At 38.9% G+C, this 26,456-nt stretch overlaps 1 protein-coding gene and 1 long non-coding RNA gene across 2 annotated transcripts in view; one reads left to right on the top strand and one right to left on the bottom strand.

The window, feature by feature from the left end:
- The window catches only part of LOC136407716 (uncharacterized), a 55,785-nt gene that overhangs the window by 13,030 nt on the left and 16,299 nt on the right, over nucleotides 1-26,456 (top strand). The window contains exon 2 of the long non-coding RNA XR_010751998.1: nucleotides 13,586-13,736. This is a non-coding gene — a long non-coding RNA (uncharacterized lncRNA). The remainder of the gene's footprint in view (nucleotides 1-13,585; nucleotides 13,737-26,456) is intronic.
- Nucleotides 8,406-26,456, bottom strand: part of SLC30A4 (solute carrier family 30 member 4) — a 31,629-nt gene continuing 13,578 nt past the window's right edge. Inside the window, exons 3-7 of the mRNA XM_066388067.1 lie at nucleotides 17,270-17,423; nucleotides 15,630-15,831; nucleotides 14,818-14,923; nucleotides 13,917-14,051; nucleotides 8,406-12,996 (exon numbers count right to left, since the gene is read on the bottom strand). Coding sequence (XP_066244164.1) covers nucleotides 12,842-12,996; nucleotides 13,917-14,051; nucleotides 14,818-14,923; nucleotides 15,630-15,831; nucleotides 17,270-17,423 — 752 coding nt within the window. The 3' untranslated portion in view covers nucleotides 8,406-12,841. The remainder of the gene's footprint in view (nucleotides 12,997-13,916; nucleotides 14,052-14,817; nucleotides 14,924-15,629; nucleotides 15,832-17,269; nucleotides 17,424-26,456) is intronic.

Raw genomic sequence — 26,456 nt, 5'->3', positions numbered from 1 at the left:
TTAGCAATTAATGTTTCATGTTATTTGGAAATATATAGATATTTAATAATATTTATCTTTTAACTCAGTAAAATTCTAAAGTTTCAAGTTACCAAAGAGACTTAGAAAACCATTTAGAACACATATAATTATTGCTGAAGTTAAACTAAAAAAATTTAATCTCATTTACATTTATTTAATTTACTTGCTCCTAATAATCAACTTCAGATTACTTATAAAAATTTTAGCATGCCCCACTATATCTCTTGCTGAAAAATTTTGTAATTGAGATAACATGAACTTATTTGACTAATAAACCCAGTTAAAATAAAAGTATTATTTAGTGCTGATAATTTTAAAGATATGCCCATTCAACCAAACCAAACTCAGAACCAGCTTTAATATCAAATATTTCCCCAAATCATGTGATTTGGAAAAGCATTTGGATTGGTCTGCTCTATTTTTGATAATTCTCATACAAACACTAGTTTGTTTAAGCCAGTTTAGTATTACAAATTAGCAATACCATTCGGGGGTAGAAATATGCTATATCTAGAACATACATAGATGTATATAAACAAACAGATAAACATACACAGAGAGCTCATAGCCTGCATTTTAAATCACCAGCTTTTGTGTCCCAGATACGATTCAAACACCAGAGGAAAAACTGGATCCAGATTATGTTTCTGGTAGGTAGACTAATTTAAGATTTTGCTCAGATGACCAAGCTTTGAATGCTATAAAAGAAATAACATCAAGCCCTGGCTGGTTGGCTCAGTGGTAGAGTGTCAGCCCAGTGTGTGAAGGTCCTAGGTTCGATTCCCAGTCAGGGCACACAGGAGAGGCTCCCATCTGTTTCTCCACCCCTCCCCCTCTCCTTTCCTCTATCTCGCTCTTCCCCTCCCACAGCCAAAGCTCCATTGAAGCAAAGTTGGCCCAGGAGCTGAGGATGGCTCTATGGCCTCTGCCTCAGGCACTAGAATGGCTCCAGTTGCAACAGAGCAATGCTGCAGATGGGCAGAGCATCACCCCCTGGTGGGCATGCCGGGTGGATCCCTGTCCGGCACATGCAGGAGTCTGTCTCTCTGCCTCCCCGCTTCTAGCTTTGGAAAAACACAAAAAAAGGAGGAAAAGGCAAACAACAACAACAACAAAAACAAATAACATTGGCAAACAACGTATCTCCCTCTCATTCATATGTCCCTCCCACCCCCCAAACATATAATAACTTTCAGGTTCAATTTACCAGATTTAGACCAAATTTAAAATTGATATCAAGTTAAAAACAAAATTCCACTGCTGGGTTGAGACACAGACTCAAGAAATAACAGATGTAGTTCCAATAATCAATCCTAGTTTCTAGTTGTAACCTCTCGGGGCCCTTTCCCTAACAGGACCTCATAGGGAGAGGGAGAGGCCCAAAGAGGTCAAATGTGTCCCTCAGGACCCAACCAAAAGTATGGCAGGGTGTCCCAGAGTTACCACCCACGAGGTTATACTAACAGATATCTTCTAAAGCAAGTGCCCCATTTCTCTCACTGCAAAATGAAAGCACTGTTTTTTGTTTTTAATTTTTTTAATTGATTGATTTGAGAGAGAAGAAGGAAGAGAAAGAGAAAGAGAGAGATAGGAACATTGTATGTTCCTATAAGTACCCTAACTGGGGATCGAACTGGCAACTTTTTTTTTTAAGAATATTTATTTATTTATTTATTTACAGTGACAAAGAGTCAGAGAGAGGGATAGATAGGGACAGACAGACAGGAATGGAGAGAGATGAGAAGCATCAATTATTAGTTTTTCATTGTGACACCTTAGTTGTTCATTAATTGCTTTCTTTCTTTTTTTTTTTTTTTTGTATTTTTCTGAAGTTGGAAACGGGGAGGCAGTCAGACAGACTCCCGCATGCGCCCAACCAGGATCCACCCGGCACGCCCACCAGGGGGCGATGCTCTGCCCATCTGGGGTGTCGCTCTGTTGCAACCAGAGCCATTCTAGTGCCTGAGGCAGAGGCCACAGAACCATCCTCAGTGCCTGGGCCAACTTTGCTACAATGGAGCCTCGGCTGCGGGAGGGGAAGAGAGAGACAGAGAGGAAGGAGAGGGGGAGGGGTGGAGAAGCAGATGGGCCCTTCTCCTGTGTGCCCTGGCCGGGAATCGAACCCAGGACTCCTGCACGCCAGGCTGACGCTCTACCACCAAGCCAACCGGCCAGGGCCTGATGCTTTCTTATATGTGCCTTGACTGTGGGCCTTCAGCAGAAGGAGTAACCCCTTGCTCGAGCCAGTGACTTTGGGTCCAAGCTGGTGAGCTTTTGCTGAAACTAGATGAGTTTGCACTCAAGCTGGCGAGCTCTGGGTCTCGAACCTGGGTCCTTCAAATCCCAGTCTGACACTCTATCCACTGCACCACCACCAGTCAGGCCAAACTGGCAACTTCTGTGCTTTGGGACGATGCTCTAGCCAACCAAGCTATCTGGCCAGGGCATATTTTTTTTTTTTTTTTTTTTTTTTTAATGATTTGAGAGAGAGAGAGAGAGAGAGAGAGAAAGCACTGTTGATCAGCCCTGCCTGGTCAGTGGTGAGCACTGAAGGTCTGTCCCTGGAACAATCAATCCAAACAGCAGCTGGGACACAACCTGGACAGACAGCCACCGGCCATGGGTTGCTGAACCATGGGCTGGAAAGGTCACTCAGGGCTGAGTCCCTTTGTAGTCACTATTTTTGTTACACAACAGAAAGTTTTGTCAACCCCGGGCTAGCCGAGCCAAACACTAAACAGAGAACTGCAGTGGAGAAAGGCTATTTTATTGTGAATGGTGCCATCTAGTACAACGGGAAGCTAATGCTCAAAAGCCCAAACTCCCCAAAGGTGTATAAGGTCACAGATTATAGGGGCTAAATCACAAGACGCCATGGGTGGGAGTCAGGGTTGTTCCAGAAACTGATTGGTCTGAGGTGGTGTAAGGGGTGATGAATCATTTCTTCAGGCCTCGAGGACAGCTCTGAGGTCTGCCCTGTTGTCCCTCTGTCCGGTTCATGGTAAAGTAGCTGAGGAGTCCTTCCACCTTAGGGGTCAGGAACTGAAACATAGGTCAAGGACACTTGGTCTCAAGTGGAGGCAGAAAGGGGCAGGCTGATGGTCACCTACTAGGCCTCAGGATTCAAACATGTTCCCCCCAAAACACCATTTTTCCATCCCAGCAAGTGGGGCTGGTTTCCTATTTGGTTTCTGAGGCTCACTAAGTCAGTTTAATGGAAAGGAGGTAGCAAATACGTACACTCCCCCTGAGTGTATCCCTGTGCTGCTCTCCTCACAGACCCTGTGCTAGTGGGCACCTGCCTTTTGTATGGTCTTCTCTTCTTCAGTCAGCCTGCAGCTTGCTCCGAGGAAATGAGCATGGAGTCCACTTGGTGCCCCGCCGACTTCCCCCCACCGTCCTCCCTGCAGCCTCGCCTGGCTTTCTATATTTATTCCATTTAGCTATGTAATGATTTAAAGATTGATTTCTCTCTCTTCAACATCGCGTATTTGCAAAATATTTGGGGAGATTTAGGGGAAATTCAGGCACAACCCGTGTCACGGTTCAGTAGCAAGGCTAGTTCGCCATCTGCTGGTCACTTCTGAGTATGACAAAATAGAACTCGTGCAGGTGAAAATGAACTGATTTTAAAGTTAAAGGTGGAAAAGGTGTGTGCAAAAAACACGTGTAACTAACAAAGGGTTCGTGTCAAAATCTAAAGAACGTTTACAAGTTAACCTAAACATTTATATGTCAATATAAAAACGCAATAGAAAAATGAGCAAGAAGACTTAAAGGGCATTATTAAAGAATATACAACAGACAATGAATTTATGAAAGATTATCAACTTTTTATTCTTAGAGACTAAGGGAAGGAGAAAAGGTGGAGGACGCTAGGTATAAGGAAAGACTGTGCTCTGAAAAGAATCTCTCAGGTATTTCCGATTTTATCCACTAGAAGGAGATCTTTCACTTCACTTTAATTTGTATCAAGGAAATGCAGATTTAAACCACAAGGAGGTGCCACCATATACTCTCCAGAATGGTTAAAATGAAAAGACTGACAATACCAAGTGGCAAAATGTGAGGCAATGGGTACTCTCATATATTGCTGGTGGAAGGACAAATTGATACAACATCGAAAAATTGTTCTGCATTATCTGGAAGCAGAGATGGGACTTGACATGAGAAGGCCTTCTGGGTCTGCTAATGTTATATTGCTTGTCCTGGGTGTGTTATGTTTACTTTATGATAACTTATCTTTGAGTTGAGCCTTAAAAAATACATGTAACACTTCAGTTGTAAAGTAAAAAATAAAAACATTAAAGATAAAGTGAGATTCCTAAGCAGGAGAATATAAGCAAGATTGTGGAGAGAAGATAGAAACTCAGAAAGGGAGAAAAAGAGGTGTGGGCTACAAAATATCTCTACGTATTTCAGGTTCTTCCCCCTAGGCATCTGCCTCTCTTCTTTGCCCTGAGAATTCTTGCCCTATGCAAACATTTTGTTTTGATTTTTGTTCCCCCTTGAATGATCTCTATAGGGAATAACTTAAAGGGCTGAAATGTGTTCTGGTGCTTTTAAAAGAGCAACAGTGACCTTAGGGGAGATAGTTCAGTCAAGTGCAGGTGGTGAAGTCTAACCTGTGGTGGCACAGTCAATAGTGTCCACCTGGAATGCGGAGGTTGCTGGTTTGAAACCCTGGGCTTACTCGGTCAAGGAACATACAACTACTGTGAATTGATGCTTCTTGCTCCTCCCTCCTTCTCTCTCTCTCTCTCCTCTTTCTGAAATCAATAAATAAAGTCTTTCCTTGTGTGTGTGTGTGTGTGTGTGTGTGTGTGTGTCAGAGACAGAGAGAGAGATAGAAAGAGGAACAGATAGGAACAGACAGAAAGAAAGGGAGAGAGATGAGAAACATCAATTCTGGCCCTGGCCGGTTGGCTCAGCAGTAGAGCGTCGGCCTGGCGTGCAGGGGACCCGGGTTTGATTCCCGGCCAGGGCACATAGGAGAAGCAACCATTTGCTTCTCCACCCCCCACCCCTCCTTCCTCTCTGTCTCTCTCTTCCCCTCCCGCAGCCAAGGCTCCATTGGAGCAAAGATGGCCCTGGGCGCTGGGGATGGCTCCTTGGCCTCTGCCCCAGGTGCTAGAGTGGCTCTGGTCGCGGCAAAGCGACGCCTGGAGGGGCAGAGCATCGCCCCCTGGTGGGCAGAGCGTCGCCCATGGTGGGCGTGCCGGGTGGATCCCCGTCGGGCGCATGTGGGAGTCTGTCTGACTGTCTCTCCCTGTTTCCAGCTTCAGAAAAATACAAAAAAAAAAAAAAAAAAAAAGAAACATCAATTCTTCGTTGCGGCTCCTTTGTCTACTTAGTTATTCATTGGTTGCTTTCTCACATTTGCCTTGACCAGGGTGCTATAGCAGAGCAAGTTACTGCTTGCTCAAGACAATGATCTGGAGCTCAAGCCAGAGACCTTGGGCTTCAAGCCAGCAACTTTGGGCTCAAGCTAGTGACCATGGGGTCATGTCTATGATCTCACGCTCAAGCCAGCGACTCTGCGCTCAAGCTGGTGAGCCTGCGCTCAGGCTGGCGACCTTGGGGTTTCGAATCTGGGTCCTCCACGTCCCAGTCTGATGCTCTATCCACTGTGCCACTGCCTGGTCAGGCCAATAAATAAAATCTTAAAAAGAATGGTTTCAAATGCATGTAGTGAAATCCAGAGTACTATTCTGGTGCCTCAATTAAGAAACAGAGTAGCCCTGGCTGGTTGGTTAAGTGAATAGAGCCTTGACCAGCATGTAGATGTATTGGGTTCAATCCCCCGTCAGGGCACACATGAGAAGCGACCATCTGCTCCTCTCTCTCCTCCTTCTTTCTCTCTTGCAGCCAGTGGCTCCATTGGTTCAAGTATTGGCTCTAGTCGCAGAGAAGAGCTCAGTTGGTCTGAGCCTTGGCCTCAGGTGCTGAGGATAGCTCAGTTAATTTGAGCATTGGCTCCAGACAGGGGTTTCAGTTTGGATCCCAGTCTGGGGCACATGCAAGAGTCTGTCTATCTCCCCTCCTCTCACAGATAGAAAGAAAGAAAGAAAGAAAGAAAGAAAGAAAGAAAGAAAGAAAGAAAGAAAGAAAGAGAAAGAAAGAAAGAAAAAGAAAAGAAAGAAAGAAAGAAAGAAAGAAAGAAAGAAAAGAAAAAGAGAGAGAGAGGAAAAAAAAGGGAGAAAGAGAAACAGAGAGTAAACTTTGGCACTGAATTATAACCAAAACCATAATTCTAATATAATAAATAAATCTAAAAGTTTAGCATAAATAAAAGCTTGTAAGGCTGTTACCCCAAATTAGAATTTATTTTAGCATCTGACATGGACCAAAAAAATGCACATCAAAATAGAAAAATAGCTAGGTAGATAAACAATATGAACATTTCTTTATTTACCAGTATAAGTTATCTAAAATTTTATTTTATTACTGTTTTTAAAAAATAGTTGAGTCTTGGCCCTGGCCGGTTGGCTCAATGGTCAATTGTCAGCCAGATGTGTGGATGTCCTGGGTTTAATTCCTGGTCAGGGCACACAGGAGAGGCACCCATCTGCTTCTCCACTACTCCCCCTTTTCTCTCTCTTTTTCTCTCTCTTTTCCCTTCTTGCAGCTATGGCTCGGTTGAAGCAAGTTGGCCCGAGGCACTGAGGATGGCTCCATGACCTTGCCTCTGGTGCTAGGAAGAGCTCGGTTGGGAGTTTGGCCATAGATGGCCAGAGCCCCAGATGGGGGTTGGTGGGTAACTCCCAGTCGGGGTGCATGTGGGACTCCGTCTCCCTTCCTCTCACTTAGAAAAAGAAGATAAATAGTTGAGTCTTTTCTAGGTAGCTGGAAAATTAAAAAATTTTTTGAAGCCTCACAACCAATTTTCATCTTATTTAGCAGATAAAATGTTATTTTTCAGTTGTGAGCTTCCAGTTGGCACAAACTGCGAGATACTCCACATACATACCTTTTTATTTCCTTTATTTTTGTCATAACTTTAGTGAAAAATTAAAAAATCAACTGAGTAAAACTTTATGAATAAAAGTTTTGTTAAATGATTCTGGTGATCATAGTGTTCTGAGTAGAAAACTGCTAGTGAACATTAGAAGCTGCATATGGTGCACAGGTGATATGTGAAATCTTCCCACTCCTTTCCTACATTTCTGTCCCAAACTCCAAGCAGGATAAAAAAGAAAAAGAAAGAAAAAAGGTCAAGGAAAAAAAGAAACTTTGGTGACTTAGGTAGCCTCCAATCGGCCAGTCACAGCAACTTCTAAGTGGGACCTGGGAGGGCTTGCTGCGTCCGTGCTTGCGTCCGTGCGTGCTGCTACAGCAGGCCACGCCAGGCTGGCCAGTTCTCCTCTGCAGGCGCAGACACACACGTTTTATATTTATTGTGACTACTCAACTCTGCCACTGCAGTGTGAAAGAGGCCACACAATACATGGTCAAATGATGTGGCTGTGTTTAAGTGACACTTTATTTATAGACTTGATGTTTAAATGTCATAGACTTTTCACATCATAAAATATTATTATTCTGATTTTTTTTTTTTTTTTTTTTTTTTTTTTTTTAGCAGGAGAGACAGACAGGAAGGGAGAGAGATGAGAAGCATCAACTCATAGTTGCAGAACCTTAGTTGTTCACTGATTGCTTTCTCATATGTGCCTTGACTGGGGGACTCCAGCTGAGCGAGTAACCAATTGCTCAAGCCAGCAACCTTTGGGCTCAAGCCAGCAACCATAGGGTCATGTTTATGATCCCACGCTCAAGCCAGCGACCCTGTGCTCAGGCTGGTGAGACCACATTCAAGCCAACAAGCCCACACTCAATCTGGCAACCTTGGGGTTTCGAACTTGGGTCCTCAGTATTTCAGGCTGATGCTCTATCCACTGCACCACCACCTGATCAGGCATTATTCTGATTATTAAAAACCATTTTAAAATGTAAGAACCATTCTCAGTTCTATAGGCCACACACAACAGTCTGCAGGGCAGACATGGCCCAGGAGGCATAGTTGACCTGTCTATACCCTAGGAGAGTCATTAGGTCATTACTATCAGACTTCACGATCCTCTCCCATCTCACTTTCTCAGGGGCTTCCCTCTTTTCTTTCTGCCATTGTTGCTGGGGCTAGTGGGCCATTAAAAGTGACCAATAGAAAATAAAAACAAAGGTTCTTTTAATATTTCTTTTCATCCTATCTGGAAGATTTTTTTTTTCAGGCTTATTTCTTAAAGATCTAAGAGGGCATTACAATCTGAGATTATAAAACTAGATAGGTTATCATCTATTTTCTAATGCTTTTCTTTTTAAGAAGTTCATGTTTTAAGGCCTACTATTATTAATCAACTAAAAAACCCCAGAAACTTAAGGGACTGTACATTTTCATTTTTTAATAAACCACATGGCAAAACAATACTTTAATAAACATATAGGAAATTACAATTTAAAAATTGCAAATACAGTAGATATACATAGACTATACTTTGATTTTAAATTACATAGACAAACACCAGCTTCAAAATCTTTCCAAAATCAATTATATGCAAAATACTGGTTTCTGAAGGGGTATATGGAAAAGTATATACACTTCTTGAACTGGGGTATGGCTTACTGAATAACATACTCAGGGAAGCACAGCTTTCCAGATATGCAGGATCTTCCTGTGCAAAGTGGACACACTACATATTCTGCTTTTCTGCTGCAGTTATTTCAGGAAATACCTAATTGCAGTATTTAAATCGACACTATCAGAGAACGTCTCCATAAATGTTTTCCAATCTTATCAAAAATCAAAGGCTGTTTTTGTTGGTCTTCACAATGACTAGAAGAACAGCTTAAACCCTTTGTGAGCCAGAATGCAACGGCCGGCTGGCCCAAGTGCACACACACGATTTAACATGAGGAACTCCCACAATTTCTTCTCCGCAGTTTCTGTGCTCCTGCCAACATCACAAATAATATCCCTGATTGGTGATCTGTGAAACAAACCTGAAGCCCTGGCCGACAGGATTCACATAACAGATCTGCAGCCGGGGTTCGCAGGTGGTGTTTTGATTAGAAAGATAGTAAGCTTAGTCAGTTACCTAGAGGTCAGCCTTGCTTCCCCTCTACACAAGCCTAGAGCGAGGTGTCACAATTCTTTTTTTTTTAAGATTTTATTTATTGATTTTTAGAAAGAGGTGAGAAAGGAGGAGAGGAGGAGCCAGAAGTATCAACTCATAGTAGTAGTTGCTTCTTGTATGTGCCTTGACTGGGTAACCCCGGGGATTTGAACCGGCAATCTCAGTATTCCAGGTAGATGCTTTAATCCCTGTGCCACCACAGGTCAGGCGAGGTGTCACAATTCATCTGTGACTAATACCCAAACGGCTCACGAGCTAGGCACGGTTCAAAGACAAACTGAACCAAAAGAGCTAATCTTATATCTAGGAATATAATCTGTAACTTTAAATTTACTATATGTATGGTAAAATCAACAGAAGAATTGCCTAAAACCTTATTTTAAAGGGCCTCAAATTCTGTAAGAACTTCTTATTCCTTATCATGAACCAGTTCATATAAATGCATTAAAAAAGTAGTGAGAGTGGTTGTTTGAGAAGCACAAGCCAGAGTCTTATTAGCAATGACCTGCACAGTGGTTGGGTAGTGTAGTCTATTTCTATCACCGTGTTCAGTGTGCAGAGATCTGGATCAAGAACAATCAGCTGTTAAGTTTTCCCCACCTGGAAACACCATTGTTAGTGGTGCTTTGTCTCTAAAAGATGTTTTTTTCTCACATTAACATGAAAGGGAAGCTCATGCCTGTGTCTATTCTGGGAAAATTCTACCAAAGATAAACATGTCAGTGAGGACATCTGGGTTCCAGACAGAACTAGAACACGGAGACTCTCTAACAGCAGGACACTTCATTTAGAAATGGAAATAGGCTCTTCTCCCCCGACAGGGCTCCTTTCTTCCTTTCAATAAAGCCTGTTAAAAAAAAAGAAAGAAAAAAAAAGAAAATGGAAATAAAGCATTCCAAGTTGGAAAAACCCAGAAAAATAAGAAATCCAGTGATTTGGCAAATAATACTGATGGGAGCCACAAGCTGTAAAACTCCGGGCTCATGTTACATGGGCCTAGCTAAGAGAAAATGTATGTGGGAATAAGTCACTTGTGGTTCTGTACTTCAAAGCTCTCTGAAATATGCCTATTCAACTACATTCCCCACATTGCATTTCTAAGGCAGCATGGTCATTAACCAAATAGGCCTTTTCCTAAAATAAATCAAAAGGCTCCGCTGGGCCAGAGTTGTGAAACACAGGTTTATGTACACAACTAACTTTGATTCTTTGCAAATGTTAATTCAAACACATGGCACTGAAGAACTGCCTGGCTCTACGCTATGATCTGTTTCCCCAGTGCAGAGTGAACAATGGTAGGTGTTTGTCCAGACTCGGCAGCCGCTCTGCATGGGACAGTGGAGCTTTCCCTCCACGCTGGCTGACAGGTCACTGGTGGTAGTACTCCGAGGGTGACAGGAAGACCAAACTCTGTCAGAAGCCATGCAGTCCCCGTCCTATTTGCTAGTTCATATTCTTCTCTGTGGGTTTTGTCAAGTTACAAAAAGTTAAATTTGTCAACTATTAAATCGTACAGACCCAGTTAAGTACAAAATCGGTAGTTCTTGCTGCAAAAGAGCAAAACACAGAAAACTTCGTGTGTACCTAGTTTTAAATAGAACATAATCATTAAGATTTACAAAAGTATTCAGTGTTTTTTGCATTTTACAAAAGGATCCTTTTCAATCCTCACATGGATTTTAGACTGTTTTAGCCAATAACTTTTCAAGGAGTAAGAGGCTGTGAGAAGTTAAGATACACCTATTTAAGATAAAGTTTACAAGAAACAAGCTCCGCAGATATGGGAAACCCACCAGCAGGGGTGTGCATCCTGCATCCCTTTCCTTTCTCTTGCTGGGCAGCCCGGGTCCACAAATGCCCAGGTGTGCACTGATGTGCCTCTCATGCATTCTAACCTACCTTTTATGTTTAAGAATATTTTATTTAAACAGTTTATGTGCTCCTGAAGTTTTTGAAAAACTCAACTCATTATTTTAGATGGATTCACAATAAGAATCCCATAAAATTTCCAACTTCAATTCAACAAACGCTAGGCTTTGTTAGGCACCATTAACCCTCATCAACACTTTTGTTGGACACCGTCAACTCACCAATCTTTTAGGTAAATCCAGGTTGTATCTTAGGTTTACTTAGAGTGAGGTACTTGGGAGAAAGATAAAATTTGTTTCATATTCTTCACTTATATTTTAAGTCATCTGCCTATCTAGCTAGGATTTTATCTCACAACCTGTCTCTTACTTTACTCTGATTCTCTGCTGAAGGTGGACTCCTAAGGAGCATAAAGAAAATCTCAAAACCCTGTTGCAAAATGAAACATGAATATTCATAGTTGCCTCTTTAATACAACTGTTACCAATTAGGTTGCCTTCTGTTTGGGAACTTTTATGCTTAACCTCCTACCACATAGATTTAATAGATTTACTGTCCATCCCAGTCCAGCGCCTTAAAACACAGACACACACACACACACACAGAGTCAAAAACCCTTAAAATTTTTGCCTTCTCAGAGTTATATCTGCCCCCAATCCCTATCAGCATTTCTGCTATGGTATTATTGGAAAACCTCAACACCATATCTACCGTTTCTGGAGTCCATGGGGAATCCCTAACTCATGTCATAAAAGAAGTTCTCTCTGGAGGAATGCAGTTCATCTACACATGAGAAGTGGGTATTACAAACAGAACCTTCGCCCTCCAGGGTTCTACCCTGAAGGACACACAGATGAACTGGTGTGGAGGCAGGAAGCAAGGACCAAGCAAACTCTCTGTATGAAACATAAGGCAGTTCTTAAAAGGACAGAACATGATTGTTTACATTTTGCAGTCTGCTGCCATTCTTAAATAGAGATAAATTCCATGAACAATGAAAGTGATTTCAGGAAGATTTAAATCTGAAACTACACACTTCATCCTCACTCCTATATTTTGTTTAAATTCTCATATAGGAATTTCAGTTTAAGGTTAACTTCTGCCATTCACAATAATACTGAAAATATTTCCAAAGCAATTTAATGACAGTGACCACAATATATAAGGATTGGTTCTGATAAGATTACAAATAACTGAAAGTGTTAACCTTGAGATTCAAAACACCCTGTAACATCTGGAAAGAGTTGCTTATAAGGTATAACAGTAACACGAAGACTTATTTGTGAAATAAAACATTACTGAAACACTTAAGAATACATGCTTATTCCACTCTGGATAATTACTAGTACTTTCTGAAATCTGTTGAGAAATAATTTCTGTAAAAAGAGAGCTGGGTGTCAAATTCCAGAAGCTGGGTGTTAAGATTATGTTAAAAAAATTCAGTTTTCCAGCACTGGCTTGATATAAAACGGGATTTACAAAGGAATTTTAAATGCAAATACAGAACTCTTGCTGCCTCCTTGACAACATATACTCTGTTGCAATTAAGGAAATACGATCTCCGATTGTCTTCTCTGAGGTATCTGTAAGGTCACGTCTTGTTCTGTAAACAGTGTTCTGGAAACATCTTCATCTGAAAATCATGGCGAAGTCTCATTTTACCATTCGACAGAAACCAGCATCGCAGGCAGACAGTGGCGAGTGCGGTGCATGACATGGACACAGCATCAGGAATCCCAGCTTCTTGCTAGGGGTGCATTTATTGCTCTCAAGTCTGTGACTGCAGGGTAAATAAGGGAGCAGTCCCCCAACATTTAAAATTAGGAACTGGAACTTTGACAATTTGCACAAGTTCTGTCCTCTTCTTGCCTGTGACTCTGAAGCTGAACAGTACATTTATACATGCCAAATGTGTTCAATAATAAGTGCTTGGCTTTGGACTGTACTTCCTCCCATTTAGATGAACTTCCAGGAACTGCAATGTCAAGGAAATATTGTTACTACTCACTGTACATTACCCATTAGTGAATAAGACGCAGGGAAAAAAACCTTAGCATACTTTGAATATATTTTTATTAGTTTGATTTCTACCCTCTTTCTTGAAGCTATCCTGTTAATGTATCAGTTTACAAAGCCAGACCAGCTTCTCATCCCAATCTCTGCAGTCCACTCTTAGGTGGAGAAAGAAATCTAAACATTAATTACAAGTCTTTCATCTTTTCTACTTTTCTAAAAATAAACTTCATGTATGTACTATTTTGACAAAAATAAAATAAAAGGCATCAATGTGTGAAATGATTTAAAGAAATAAAAACATATGCTCTAGCTTGTCTTATGTAAAAAAACAAACATGGTAAGTATACTTACAGTAATGCCTTTAAAGGCAAAAGTCTCTTTGTAATGTCTCATCTCAAAGATATAAAAAATTATATATTTTAACTGATTATTATTTTTTTTTTTGAGAGAGAGAAAAAAAACAGTAAGGGAGAGAAATGAGAAGCATCAACTTGTAGTTGCTTCACTTTACTTGTTCATTGATTGCTTCTCCTATGTGCCTTGACCAGAGGGCTCCAGCTGAGCCAGTGACCTTGGGCTAAAGTCAGTGACCCTGCGCCCAAGCTGGTGAGTCTGTGCTCAAGCCAGTGACCTTGGGGTTTCAAACCCAGGACACCCCAGCATCCCAGATTGATGCTCTATTGTGCCACCACCAGTCAGGTAAGAGATAAATATTGCTCTGCTATAAAAAATGATCTGTAACTCACCTTCTGAAGAGCCCGTACCTCCCTTAAAACAAATCTTTCCAGCAGAAATGTCTTTCTACTTAATTATAAGCACAGATATTTAATTCCAAAGATAGAAGTCCACCAACCCCAGTATTTACCGTCAGCAACATACTTAGCTGTATGTGTACTATGGCCATGGGTTTTCCTGATGTTAGAGACCAGACATTTAAATCTTCCACTGAATGAACATCTTCTATTTTCATCAAGGTTTCTTTGATATAGTCTACATTCAAATGCCTTGGCACACCTATTAGTTCAGAATATATCATTTATAAGTAAAGTTTATTTTGGGGGAAAAGTTATATATTACTAGTAGGACTTTTTCAAAAGAAACCAACTGGTTTTGCCAAATTCATTTAAAATGAACACATTAGAACATATTAACACTTTAAGATAAACCATGCACACATACACAAAAGGTTAATAAAAAATGTTCATTCTCATTAAAAAAATGTTAGTCAACCCAGAATACTTCATTTAACAAATAAGCTAGAGCAGACACACACAGAAAAAGGAACACCTAATAATGATTAACCTACTGTGGAAATCTTATATTTACATGCTTATACAGTATGTAATATTAGTGATGCAGGGATGCTAAGAATATGACAAAGTACAGTAGCATATTAAATTGAAATTAAGAAATAAACCACCTAACATACTTGCATTAAGAATCAAAAGAGTTGCATTCTTATCCTAGCCTCATATTTTATTCCAGCATGACCTTAAGTCAAGCTATGCTACCCCTCTAACCCTAATTTTCTAATGGTAAATGAGAATAATAATGTCTGCCTTACCTACTTTTCTTAGCTATTATAAGGATCAAATGGGTAACAAATGGGAGAGTGCATGGATTCTCATGTTATATACATGTAAGGTAGCGTTACTGTAGCCTAATAAGTATCAGTAAAAAAAAAAAAAGACATGGCTCCTACCTTAGAGTGTCTACCCCCACCCCCAATGAGACTTAGGGAAGTAATAAATGCACAATGGGGATATTAGTGAGATCTTACCTTCTAGTATTATAACCACTGTGTCCCATATGATGCGAAATGTTGTAAAAGCCACAAGTAATGAAAATATGTATGTACAGATAGGATCAGCGATCTTGTATTCTGGCTATAAGGTGAGAGCAGAATTGTGTGATTAAACACTGACAGACAGAAAGCAGACTGTGAAGCACAGTAAGGTATACTCTTTCCCTTGCTCTCTAGCAGGCCTGCAGAACACTTTGAAAAATTGGACATTGCAATAGAGAAACTCTTTCCTAGATTATTTAAATGTCTTTCTTTGTGAGATCTATTTTTAGGAGTGTAATGCTTTGTTCTATTATTTTCTTCAGTGCCTTCTCTAAATCTTCCACCCAGAACCATAGAATATCAGAGCTAGAAGGAGATTCAGCAGTCAATAGGATTAAATCAATAGGATTTAAATCCCTCATATTAAAGAGGAGAAAACTCAAGAGTTGAGGGACTTGCTCAAGGTCAAAGCATTACTAGCAGAGCCAATACTATAACCCAGATCTTGGGATTTCATGATATAAACTTTCTAGAACCTGGCCATTAAGTGACAAGGCTTAAAATTGAGTTCTCAGGTGAAGGCATTACCAAAGCCAGCTACAGCTACAGATAAGGTATCTTGTGATGTGATGCTATTGTGTTTGGTGATAACAAAACAGTACAGACTGGTGGCTCAATTAGGCCTACAGAAATCTAAGATGAATGGGACTGGCACTGGTGTCCAGTATTCTGATAAAAGACAATTATCTTTAGTTTTAATGTTGAAATTAATTATTTTAAAATAGAAAAATTAGCAATAATATTACCTTGAATCGTATGATGTATGCAGCTATTAGCACACCAACACTTTGTACCAAATCCCCCAAAGCATGTACAAATGCAGCTCTCACTGCCAAGCTATCCTGCCCGTGGCTGTGTCCACACCCGGAACCTGGAGTAGGAGAATTTGAAGGCAAGGAGTGGGAATGGGCGTGATGGTGACCAGACTGGTTCAACAGAAACCCCATTCTGTTAAAAATAAAACAAAACATTATTATTTCCCCTAACATCATTGATAAAAATATGTGACTAATCAGACATCAATGTGGCAACATGGAACTCATTGTATTTGAGCACCTATTATGTATCAGGTACTATTTCAGGTTCTGAGTTCAAAAGAGTGAATAAGACAGAGAGATCCCTATCCCCATAGAGCTTATGTTCTAGTAGGGAAGGCAGAGAAGTAAACATATAAATACCTAACGCATTGCTAGACAATGAGAATGCTTTGAAGAAAAGTAAAGCATTGCAAGGGGCTGGAAAGTGATGGAGAGAGTGGTCAGAAAAGGCCTCCCTTAGACTCCATCTGAGCAGAGGCTTGAATAGAATCAGGAAGCAAGTTGTGGTGGAAGAGTGTACTAGGCAGAAGGAACACCAGGGCAAAGGCCCTGATATGCAGATGTGCTTTACGAGCTTAAAAACAGCAAGGCAGCCATTGTGGCCAGAATGAAGTGAGTATGCATGCTAGATAAGTTGGAACCAGACACAAGATCTTATTAAAAATGCCATGGCAAGGACTTTGGATTTTATTTTCAGTACAGATGGAAGCCACTAGACAGGGACTGGCAGACCAAGGTCTGCAGACCGTATCTGGCCCACAGCCCGTTTCTGTAAATACAGGTGTCACTGGAACACAGCCGTGCTCATCTGTTTCCAGGCTGAACATGGCGCCTTTGCTAGTCATGGCAGTGTAGATGCAAAATAGACAGTCAAGCTCTCAAAGCCTAAATATTTGCTATCTGGTCCTTTACAGAAAATGTTGGACCCCTAATCCAAATTAGGTATATAACTTAAAAATTTCATAGTTCTTAGGAAAAAAGCTAGTTAAAAAATCTCAACATAAAAGTATAAAAATTAAATTAAAAATAAAATTAAAAATAACTTTGTCCTACTTAAAATCCTGATTGCTAGTCAACTTTATTATACCTGAGCAAACTAATTAGAAATTTAGAATTCCAAGAGTGTTTTATTAACTTTGTAAGAAAAACTGATATACTATATAAATTATAAATATATTAAAATACCACTGCATATTACTGAATACATGTATACTAGTATTCATCTATAAGTTCACAGTATTTGAAAATATTAATGTGAAAACAATATAGTATATGCTATTATAATGGTGGGTAAATGTCATTATACATTTGTCCAAACCTATTAATGTACAACACCAAGAGTGAACCTTAAGCTATGGACCTTGGGTGATTATGATGTGTCAGTGTAGGCTCATCAGTTGTAACACATGTACCACTCTGGGGGGGATGTTGATAATGGGGGAGGTTGTGCAGGTTGGGGGGAGAACGTATTGGGGAAATACGTTCATACCTTCCCCTCAATTCTGTGAACCTGAAACTGCTCTAAAAAGTAAAGCCTATTAAATATTTTTTTAAAAAATAGAGCTTACATTACGTTAACTGCAACTCCAACAGCTGCGGTAATGAGCATTATATCTCCATTTATTTCATATTTCATATGGATAGTTCTTTGGACAGCTTCATAGAGGAGGAATCCCATAAGTATATACACCAACAGCACACTTATCATAGCTGACAAAACCTCTGGAGGAAAAGTACAAGAAACAAATGTATTTGCAGTATGGTTATTACACCTCATACAAACTAAGTACTGTACAATCTTTTATTTATTCAAATCTGCTTTCCTCTAAGAAGATAAAGCACCATATCATTTTTGTCATGTTTTTCTTTAAAACTTTTTTATAGTTTGATATAGAACATTTTTAAAAAATTGAAGTATAACTGACACATATTAGTTTCAGGTATACTATATATATGTATATACAGTATAAAAATGATGATCTGTACATGCAATTTCTGGAAGGATGTACAAAATACTGATAAAAAGCTGGTTGTGAGGAGAATGGGTGAGAAAGCAGGATGACTTTGCAGTATGTACGCTTTTGTACTACATGAATTTTCTAACATGTAACAATAAAGTAGAAATAATTTTATATCTTTTCAAAATAACAAAAAAATAGGCAATGTGAAATAGATATTAAAATAACTAACATTATTATATAAAACAAGTTTTGACCCTAAAAACAAGAAAATACTTTTCAAGAAAATTTTTCCATTAGAGACAACAGACATCAACCCTTTTAAGTGTTAAGAGATAAAAGAATCTGGAAAGCTATTATCTGGGTCAGCTCATTGCTCAAGGTCCCAGGCCATTCAGATATACTGGATTTTGATACACTTTTATTTCAACCTATAAATTACAACACAGAAAAATTATCTAGAAGTTATAAGCTGTTTCATAAAGACACCTCATTAGTTTAGATGAAATGCCAATAAAATTTTGTACATTAACAGAACAGATGTTGGAATAAGATAAAAAACACAATTACTATTCAAAACCATGGTGTATCTATTCCTGGCATACTAATAATCATACTTCACAAGAGAAACAGGGATGAAAGACAGAGAAAAGACTAACTGAAATATACAAAGCTGTGGAGAAACAACCATATTAAGTCCAGACTTTAAGATTCTTGAGGATGTGACCATGTTACATTCCATGTCACATCTACTATAGCACTCAGCAGAGTGGCTGGCATGCAGCAGATACTCAAACATTTATGGATAAATGCCAGAAATCTTGGGCTCAAGATAGTAACCTTCGGGCTCAAGCCAGCAACCATGGAATCATGTCAATGATCTCATGCTCAAGCTGGCGACCTCATGCTCAATCTGGTAAGTCTGAACTCAAGTTGCATGAGCCCTCACTCAAGCTGGCAACCTCTGGGTTTTGAACCTGGGTCCTCAGCATCCCAGGCTGATGCTCTACCCACTGTGCAATCACCAGTCAGGCTATGGATAAAATTTTAGAATGAAGTTAGGTTGAGCAAGGTAAGATAAAAGGCTATACAATTAAGAAGGTTAAGCTAAATGTGAATAAGAGGTTATATAGTAGGCCCTTATTTTCTGCAGTTACACTTTCTATGATGTTAATTATCTATAAACAACCTCAGTCTGAAAATATTAAATGGAAAATTCCAGGTATAAACAATTCATGAGTTTTAAATTGTACACCGTTCTGAGTAGCATAATGAAATCTTGTACTGCCCCACTCCTAAGACACGAATCATCCCTTTGTGCCCTGTATCCATACTGCATATGCTTCCTGACTGTTAGTCACTCAGTAGCCCTCTGAGTTATTAGATCGGTTATGATAGAGATTGAGCACATTCAGATAACTTTTGTTAAAGTATATTATAATATACTATATATTATAATTGTTCTACTTTACTATTTATTGTTGTTAATCACTTACTGTGCCTAGTTTGTATATTAAACTCTATCATAGGTATGTGTGTATAGGTTCTATACTACCCACAGTTTTAGGCACCCACTAGGGGTCTTGGAATATATCCTTTGTATGGATAAGGGGGAACTACTGTATTTATTAAATACCTCCAAACAAAAAGTAAATAGGTTAAATGAAAAGAATTAAGCCAAATACAAGACAGAAAACACATGAATTTCTTAAGTTATAACTGCGGATGGTAAAACACACATATAAAAATATAAAGAAAGAAGCAATAATTTAAAAAGTTTAAATTGTAAAATCTCATGTTCTAGTGGTAGCCTCATTTTATCACAAAAAAGAACTTAATTCTCTTTAAAACTGGTATTTAAAAAAATACCCATCCTTCTCAAACTCTTCCAAAGAAAGAAAATATCAGTGTTGAACTAGCAATTAGGCCATCACATTCCTCCCCCCCCTTTTCCAAGTGAAAGGAGGGGAGATAGAGAGACAGTCTCCCATATTTGTTCCAACCAGAATCCACTTGGCAACCCCTGTTGGGGCTGATGCTCTGCCCATCTGGGGCCATGCTGGCAACCAAGCTATTTATAGTGTCCAAGGTGGAGGCTCCATGAAGCCATCATCAGGGCCTGGGGCCAATGTGCTCCAATTGAGCCATGGCTGCAGGAGAAGAAGAGAGAGAGAGAGAAAGAGAGTGAAGGGGGGAGAGAGGTGGAGAAGCAGATGGTCACTTCTCCCGTGTGCCCTGACTGGGAATCAAACTGGGACATCCATACATTGGGCCGACGTTCTACCAGTAAGCCAACCAACAAGGGCATGCCATCACAGTTTTTAAGGTGCCTTAATCAAATTTTTAAAAATGAAATTATAAAGCAATACATTTTACATTTATCTTCAGGGCGATACAAGTTAATGACATAGAAATGTGACTGGTTATGAAAATCTATAATCAATAATTAAAAATATGTTCAAAGCCCATTATTAGGTTGACTATAATTTCCAGTTTCCTCAGGATAGTCCCAATTTATGCTTTTGTCCTGGAAAAATTGTTAGAAGTGCCCCATTTCATTCTCAAAAGTGTCTTGGTTTGGATGATAAGTTATCTAGTTACCCTACTAGGTCTGCCAGGCAAAATACTAGACATACAGTTAAATATGCATTTCAGACTAAAAAAAAGTATTATTTTAGTATTACTATATCCTATGCAATGTTTCAGACATACTGGGCATCATATAGTAATTTCAGACAAATGGGTACGTGTAGCATGCATGTGCTAAATCTGGTAAGCCCACATCCCAGTAATAATTTACCTAAACACTTAAAATTACCTTTCTGTGAACTCTCAGATATGGTCAAACCACCTTCAAAATAAAGTAAAATGAAAGTCAAACTAAAGCAAAAACAGAGTTCTTTGCCAAGGACGATTCCCACCCTCAGAAGGCCCAATAGGAGCTGAAGATGCAGTTTTCCATAACCTAGTTTTCACCCAAGAGAGAGTAGCATAAAAGGGATCCCAGTGTCTGCCCGTAGTTAAGGGTAATGGAACTCAGCCGATTCCTAGAAATTCCCAAATGACATTAAGATACTGCTATCAATGATATCCCTTTCCCAGTAATTAATAAGGACTGTGCCTCATTATCTACAGTAGTTCTCGGTGAAAAGCAAAGACATTCATCTGTTATTTTTTATTCTAATTATCTGTAAAAATGTCCACTGGCCAGAAAACTGATAAATGCAAAAGGAAAAAAATAAATTTTAAGTAAATTTTTAGAGCTGAGATTTATAATTGAGAAGTATAAGGAACTATATAGCTAAAAATCCTAATAGTAGTAATATGACCAAGTATTCTGATAAAATGGAAAAAAAAGCTCTTTCATTGTGAATAAATGAAACTTTGGTGAAATATAAATAGGGCTAATTAGTGTTAAATTTTTTTCTCTAGTACTTTTAACATGATGGAATGCAGATAAACATAGGCAAAATGTTTTATTCCCCCACAACGTTTAACAGAGAGGGAAGCTTTCAATCAACAATGAAATTATGACTTGCTCCAACCTTCTCATTCTGGCTCGGGGTTTGGTCTCTGGTCACATAACGTACAATAAAGTTTTTCAAGACTAAAGGAGTACATAATATATACAGATTTTTCATGTTCTAAAGTAGACCCAGGAACTTTCACAATGAAAACCCTAGATTTCTGTGAAAGTTACTATTCCTTTAGCTTTAGGTAAACTTGACTAAATGGAAATTTAGCAAAACTGAAAAACTCCTGAAAGAGATTTTAATGGAAACTCTAGGAAACTCTAGCATATTTTGCTACTTTATGCACACATAATGAAATCGCTCCACCTGGCTGAACTGCAGCATTGGAGTAAAGAAGTACGATAAATGAATATGTGCTCTTTGTTATAACATCACTTGGGTCTTTTCGTTCAGCTGAAATATAAGCAAATGTTTATGGTCAATGATCTAATAATAAAGACCAAAATACACTGATTTAAACAGTTTTGCTTTGAATGGCCAATAAGTGGTAAGAGAAAAAATTAAATGGGAGAAAAAACAGATGATTATCAAGTTTTGTTAGTACCATAAAACATAAAAATGTTTATTGTACATTTTAACACATCAATAAATTGCCAAACCTAGAGGTTTTCAAGGTTCACATGAAAAATACTGAGTTGTTCTCTGTCCTCCTTTGTTATTCTCCATCATAGTACCTTATTCTTTCTCTTTGTAGCATTTAATACAGTTTATGATTATGTGGTGTTTGTGTACATAGTTACTGCCTGTCTCCCCACACTATACTATTGTTCGTTCACTTAGCAGGTAACTTTTGAGTGCCTATTCAGTGAATGAGTAACAATCTGCTCCAACTATGTAAAACCACACTCAATTCAAGCACAATTTGCTTTTGTGTGCCTACATGTACTGGCCTACCAGAACTGCTAATTTTGCTAATGCTCTGATGCTGATAATGACATTTCCCTTAAATTACATAACACTTGTCTTTCTATTGCCTCAAAGAACTATATAGAGAACACATCTAAAGACGGACTTCAGAGGTCTATAAAAATCAATAGGGAAGGAAAGTAGAGTTATATTGTCTCCTCCACTTCCTTTTATACTATTTCGCTTTTCTACTTCCTCCCAATAGAAAATAGGAAGGAAACAGATGAAAAATCAGTGAGCTGTGTTGGATTTGTCTAGGACTTCCAAACTAATATTTGTATTTCAACTCAGGCACAAGATCAAGATGTCACATAGGATTTTCAGTGGTTTACTCTTGTGACCAGAATGTCAAATTAAACAGCAAAGTCTGTCTTTGGATCCTCTCACCTTCTATTCTAAATAATCTCCTATTTTCTTGCCTTCTTACCACTCACTCTTATCCATATACCTAAGGTGACCCCACTACTCCGAGGTGACTTTTGGCTATCCAACATTGACTCTCACTTATGTCTTTTTGCCTCAATAAAAACTCTGAATTCCAGGAAGTACCTATTCTTTTTCTATAGCTGTTCATGTGATAGGAATTAACTCTCACTAAGATGTGAATAATAAGTAGGCATAACTTGTATCAGGGGTGGAAGGAAGTTGTTAAAATGAATCACTAACTGGAGAAAAGAGGTTAAAGAGGTTGTTTTGGCTTTGTGAATGGGGGAAGAAATTCTTTAGCTGAATACTTTCTGCTCCTTTAGCATCAGCAAATAAGACAACAAACTATGTAGAATTAGCATTATAATCTCATATCTACCCCAAAACAATGATAATCTAGCCAGATCAGCCAAGGCCTTTGCTCAGCAGAACTACACACTGCTACAAAGAGCGGCTGCACTGCCACTTGGCCATTAACTGAGGCTGAGGATTTGCATCACCAAAGTGTATATCTTGCTTTTTATTTCAAACGCAGACAGCTCTGCTTGCTACAGTCCTTTCACATGATCACTATCTTTACCTAACCCATGCAGCATCTTTTAGCCCAAAAACTTAAAAGAAAAACTACACAAAGTCAATTATGCTCATAATCCATGAAGATGGGGATGAGACTGTTCTCTTTAGAACAGCAAGTTCCCTTAGTCTGGGAGATAGTGTCATTCCTCCTAAGGATTTGTGGAGTTTCTTCCCCAGTGTGGTTTCATTTAATTCTAAGTTTTATTAACTTCCAGAATAAGAAGGCATAACCACAGGCAAATAAATCCAGCATTTAAAAGTAACTCACACATAATTTCTACTCTGCTCTCCCTCTTCCCACAAGAGAGTTACCACTGTAGCTCACTGAAAGGAATAGAGAAAAAGAAAAACCTGAATATCTTTCACACTATCAGTGAGTTTACATGATTAAAAGGGAAGTACCGATAAAATGAAAGTGATTCCTGGGACACTCCCTTGGACTTAGCCTTCAAATCTAAAACTAACTTTTTCTCACCTCAACTGAATAGTTTTTGCTAAAATAAATTTTGTTGTATCACCAAAAATGTCACCAAAGACCTGAGTCAAAAAGCACATCTTTTAAAATTGTTATTTAATCATCAAGTTTAATCATCTTACTTTTCCCCTACTACCTAGCTGAGATGATTATGCCAAGAGAAAAAGAATTCTGATTACTGGGAACGTAGGCAATTTAGGAACATGGGTCATTTGAGAGAGACAAAAAGTCTGGGTAAGATGATATATATTGGCAGGTAGAAGAGGGAAGAAAAAGACAACTGAAACTAACATTATTAGAAATTTACTCTGTGCCAGGTACCATGTTAGTTAGGTACTTAGACCTTACCACCTTACCTTATGTATTTTTTACAATTCTGCAATACAGGTATTATCATCCTTATTTTACAGAAGAAACCCATACTTAGAAAAGTTAAATCATCCTCTAAAAGGTCATACAGCTAGTAAAATGGCAAAAGAAGTGGTAAGTACCCAAACAAATAGGACCAGCCACTGACTAAGGTAAGGGAGAAGAAACTCCTTCCTGACTAATTTCTTAGTCAAATAGACCTATAAGTCAGGCTGTATCACCCAGCTGACTGGATCAAATACATTTGTATAGCCTAGTTTGTGAATATGATCACAGTTTCAGAATTATGGATGTTTTTAAATCCCAAATATTTTAGTTCCAAAATTTCAAAAATACCCCTACTTCCAGTTTGGAAATTTGTTCAATTTACCTCAAACACAAATGATTTGAGGACCATGAGCTATACTTAATTATCTGTTTCACAGTTTTCATAACATTGCTTACTCAGCCTGAATATGCAACATCAATTAACAGTCTCATATACAGCACCTACTAGTACCAGACATACAGTTTAATACTATCTGTTCCTGTCCCTACTTAACTCATGGTCCAGAAGGAGCACACAGTTGCATAAAAATAGCTATAAAATGTGATAAATGCTATGAGGCATGTATAAAGTGTTATGAGAAAAAAAAAAGGAATTAAATTTAGAAAACAATACTACTAATACCTGACTATCATTCACAGATACACACCTCCAGGTCTAACTGGGTATACAGTATGCTGCCTTTTGCCTAAGAAAGGGTGGGAGAGAGCAGGATATGAACATATATAGTATGTATTTGCTTATACTTTGAAAAAGAAATGCTATAAAGAGAGGCTAGAAACTAATTAAAATGGTTACTAAAAAGCAGTGGAGTGGGAGGCAAGTTTGGAGACAGAATGAAAGGAAGACTTCTCTACAAATCTTTTCTTTTAAGAATGTTTTACTTTTGCAATATGTTTTACATATTTACAAAATAAATACAACAAAGAAAGAAACCAACCCACCTTACCCTATATACTATCAAAACAAATTCAACAACAGTAACAAACCAGAAGTTTCCTAGGGGGATTCCTGCCATATTCTTCAGGACCTGAATCCTAAGTCTTGGTATTGGAGGTCACAAGAGGCATAGTATTTAAATATGTCCAATGTAAACACATCTTCCCCACTGAACTTTGAGATTATTCATGAAGCAGGAGTCTTCTGTAGAACACAGAGACAGCTACTGCCTTGGTTTATTGCTTTAATTTTATATATCTTTGTCTTTTTTCATCCTCCCCAATTCACCATAAGTTTTTCTTCCATTACTTCCATCATTACTTCAAAGAACTGAGTAAGTGAAGTAAGTTCTATTTCTGGATATAGCCTTATAAAATTCTGGAATACTAAGAAGATCCCAAAAGGCTATTCTAGTGTGAAGGCCTGAGTCCCTCCTTAGCTCTGAAAAATACTCATCTATCTGTATCTTAACAATTTTTTCCCATTTATTTATTTATTTTCATTTTTCTGAAGCTGGAAACAGGGAGAGACAGTCAGACAGACTCCCGCATGCGCCCGACCGGGATCCACCCGGCACACCCACCATGGGGCGACGCTCTGCCCACCAGGGGGCGATAATCTGCCCATCCTGGGCATTGCCATGTTGCGACCAGAGCCACTCTAGCGCCTGAGGCAGAGGCCACAGAGCCATCCCCAGCGCCTGGAGCCTTGGCTGCGGGAGGGGAAGAAAGAGACAGAGAGGAAAGCGCGGCGGAGGGGTGGAGAAGCAAATGGGCGCTTCTCCTATGTGCCCTGGCCGGGAATCGAACCCGGGTCCTCCGCACACTAGGCCGACGCTCTACCGCTGAGCCAACCGGCCAGGGCCTTCCCTTTTATTTTTTAAAATGACTTAAAAATTTAGATAAAATTCACCTAACATAAAATTCACCACGTAAACAATTTTAAAGTGTACAACTCAGTGGCTTTTAGAAAGGCACAAGGCTGCGCAGCAATCACCACTAATTCCAGAACACGCTCATGACCCAAAAGGAAATTCTATACCCACTAAGAAGTCACTTCCTTTTATTTTCTAAGTTCTCTTTTTTTGGAGATTCTTAATAGTACAACTTTGAACCTCCTAGATTTTTTTTTTTTATAGTTTTAAACTTTTTCATCCTATTTTTATCTTTTCTATATTCCAGGAGACTTTCTTGATTACATTTTTCTAGTCCTGTTGAAAAAAAGCTTAATTTCAGCTTCAAAAGTTTTTTCTTATGTTTCTTTTTCAAAATATTTTACTGTTATATTATTCTGAGTATATTAATAAGGTAATTTAAAATATTTTCTCCTGTTCTTTAAACTACGTCTCTTTTTTCTTGCACTAAGTTTTCTATTAGCTTTGTTCATTTTCTTTCATGCTGCTGGCTTTTCTCCTTTGCTGAAAAACTCTTGGTTGTCCACTCACACCTAGTGCAGAAGAACCAGGGAGCTATCCTTTGTCAAAAGGAAATGCCAGGAGGATAAGCCATCAACTAATTAAAAGTTACT

This window comes from Saccopteryx leptura, chromosome 6, assembly GCF_036850995.1.
Source record: "Saccopteryx leptura isolate mSacLep1 chromosome 6, mSacLep1_pri_phased_curated, whole genome shotgun sequence".
NCBI lineage: Eukaryota > Metazoa > Chordata > Mammalia > Chiroptera > Emballonuridae > Saccopteryx > Saccopteryx leptura.
Note: the sequence above shows the minus strand (reverse complement) of the source record. Positions and strands in the feature narration are given on the sequence as shown.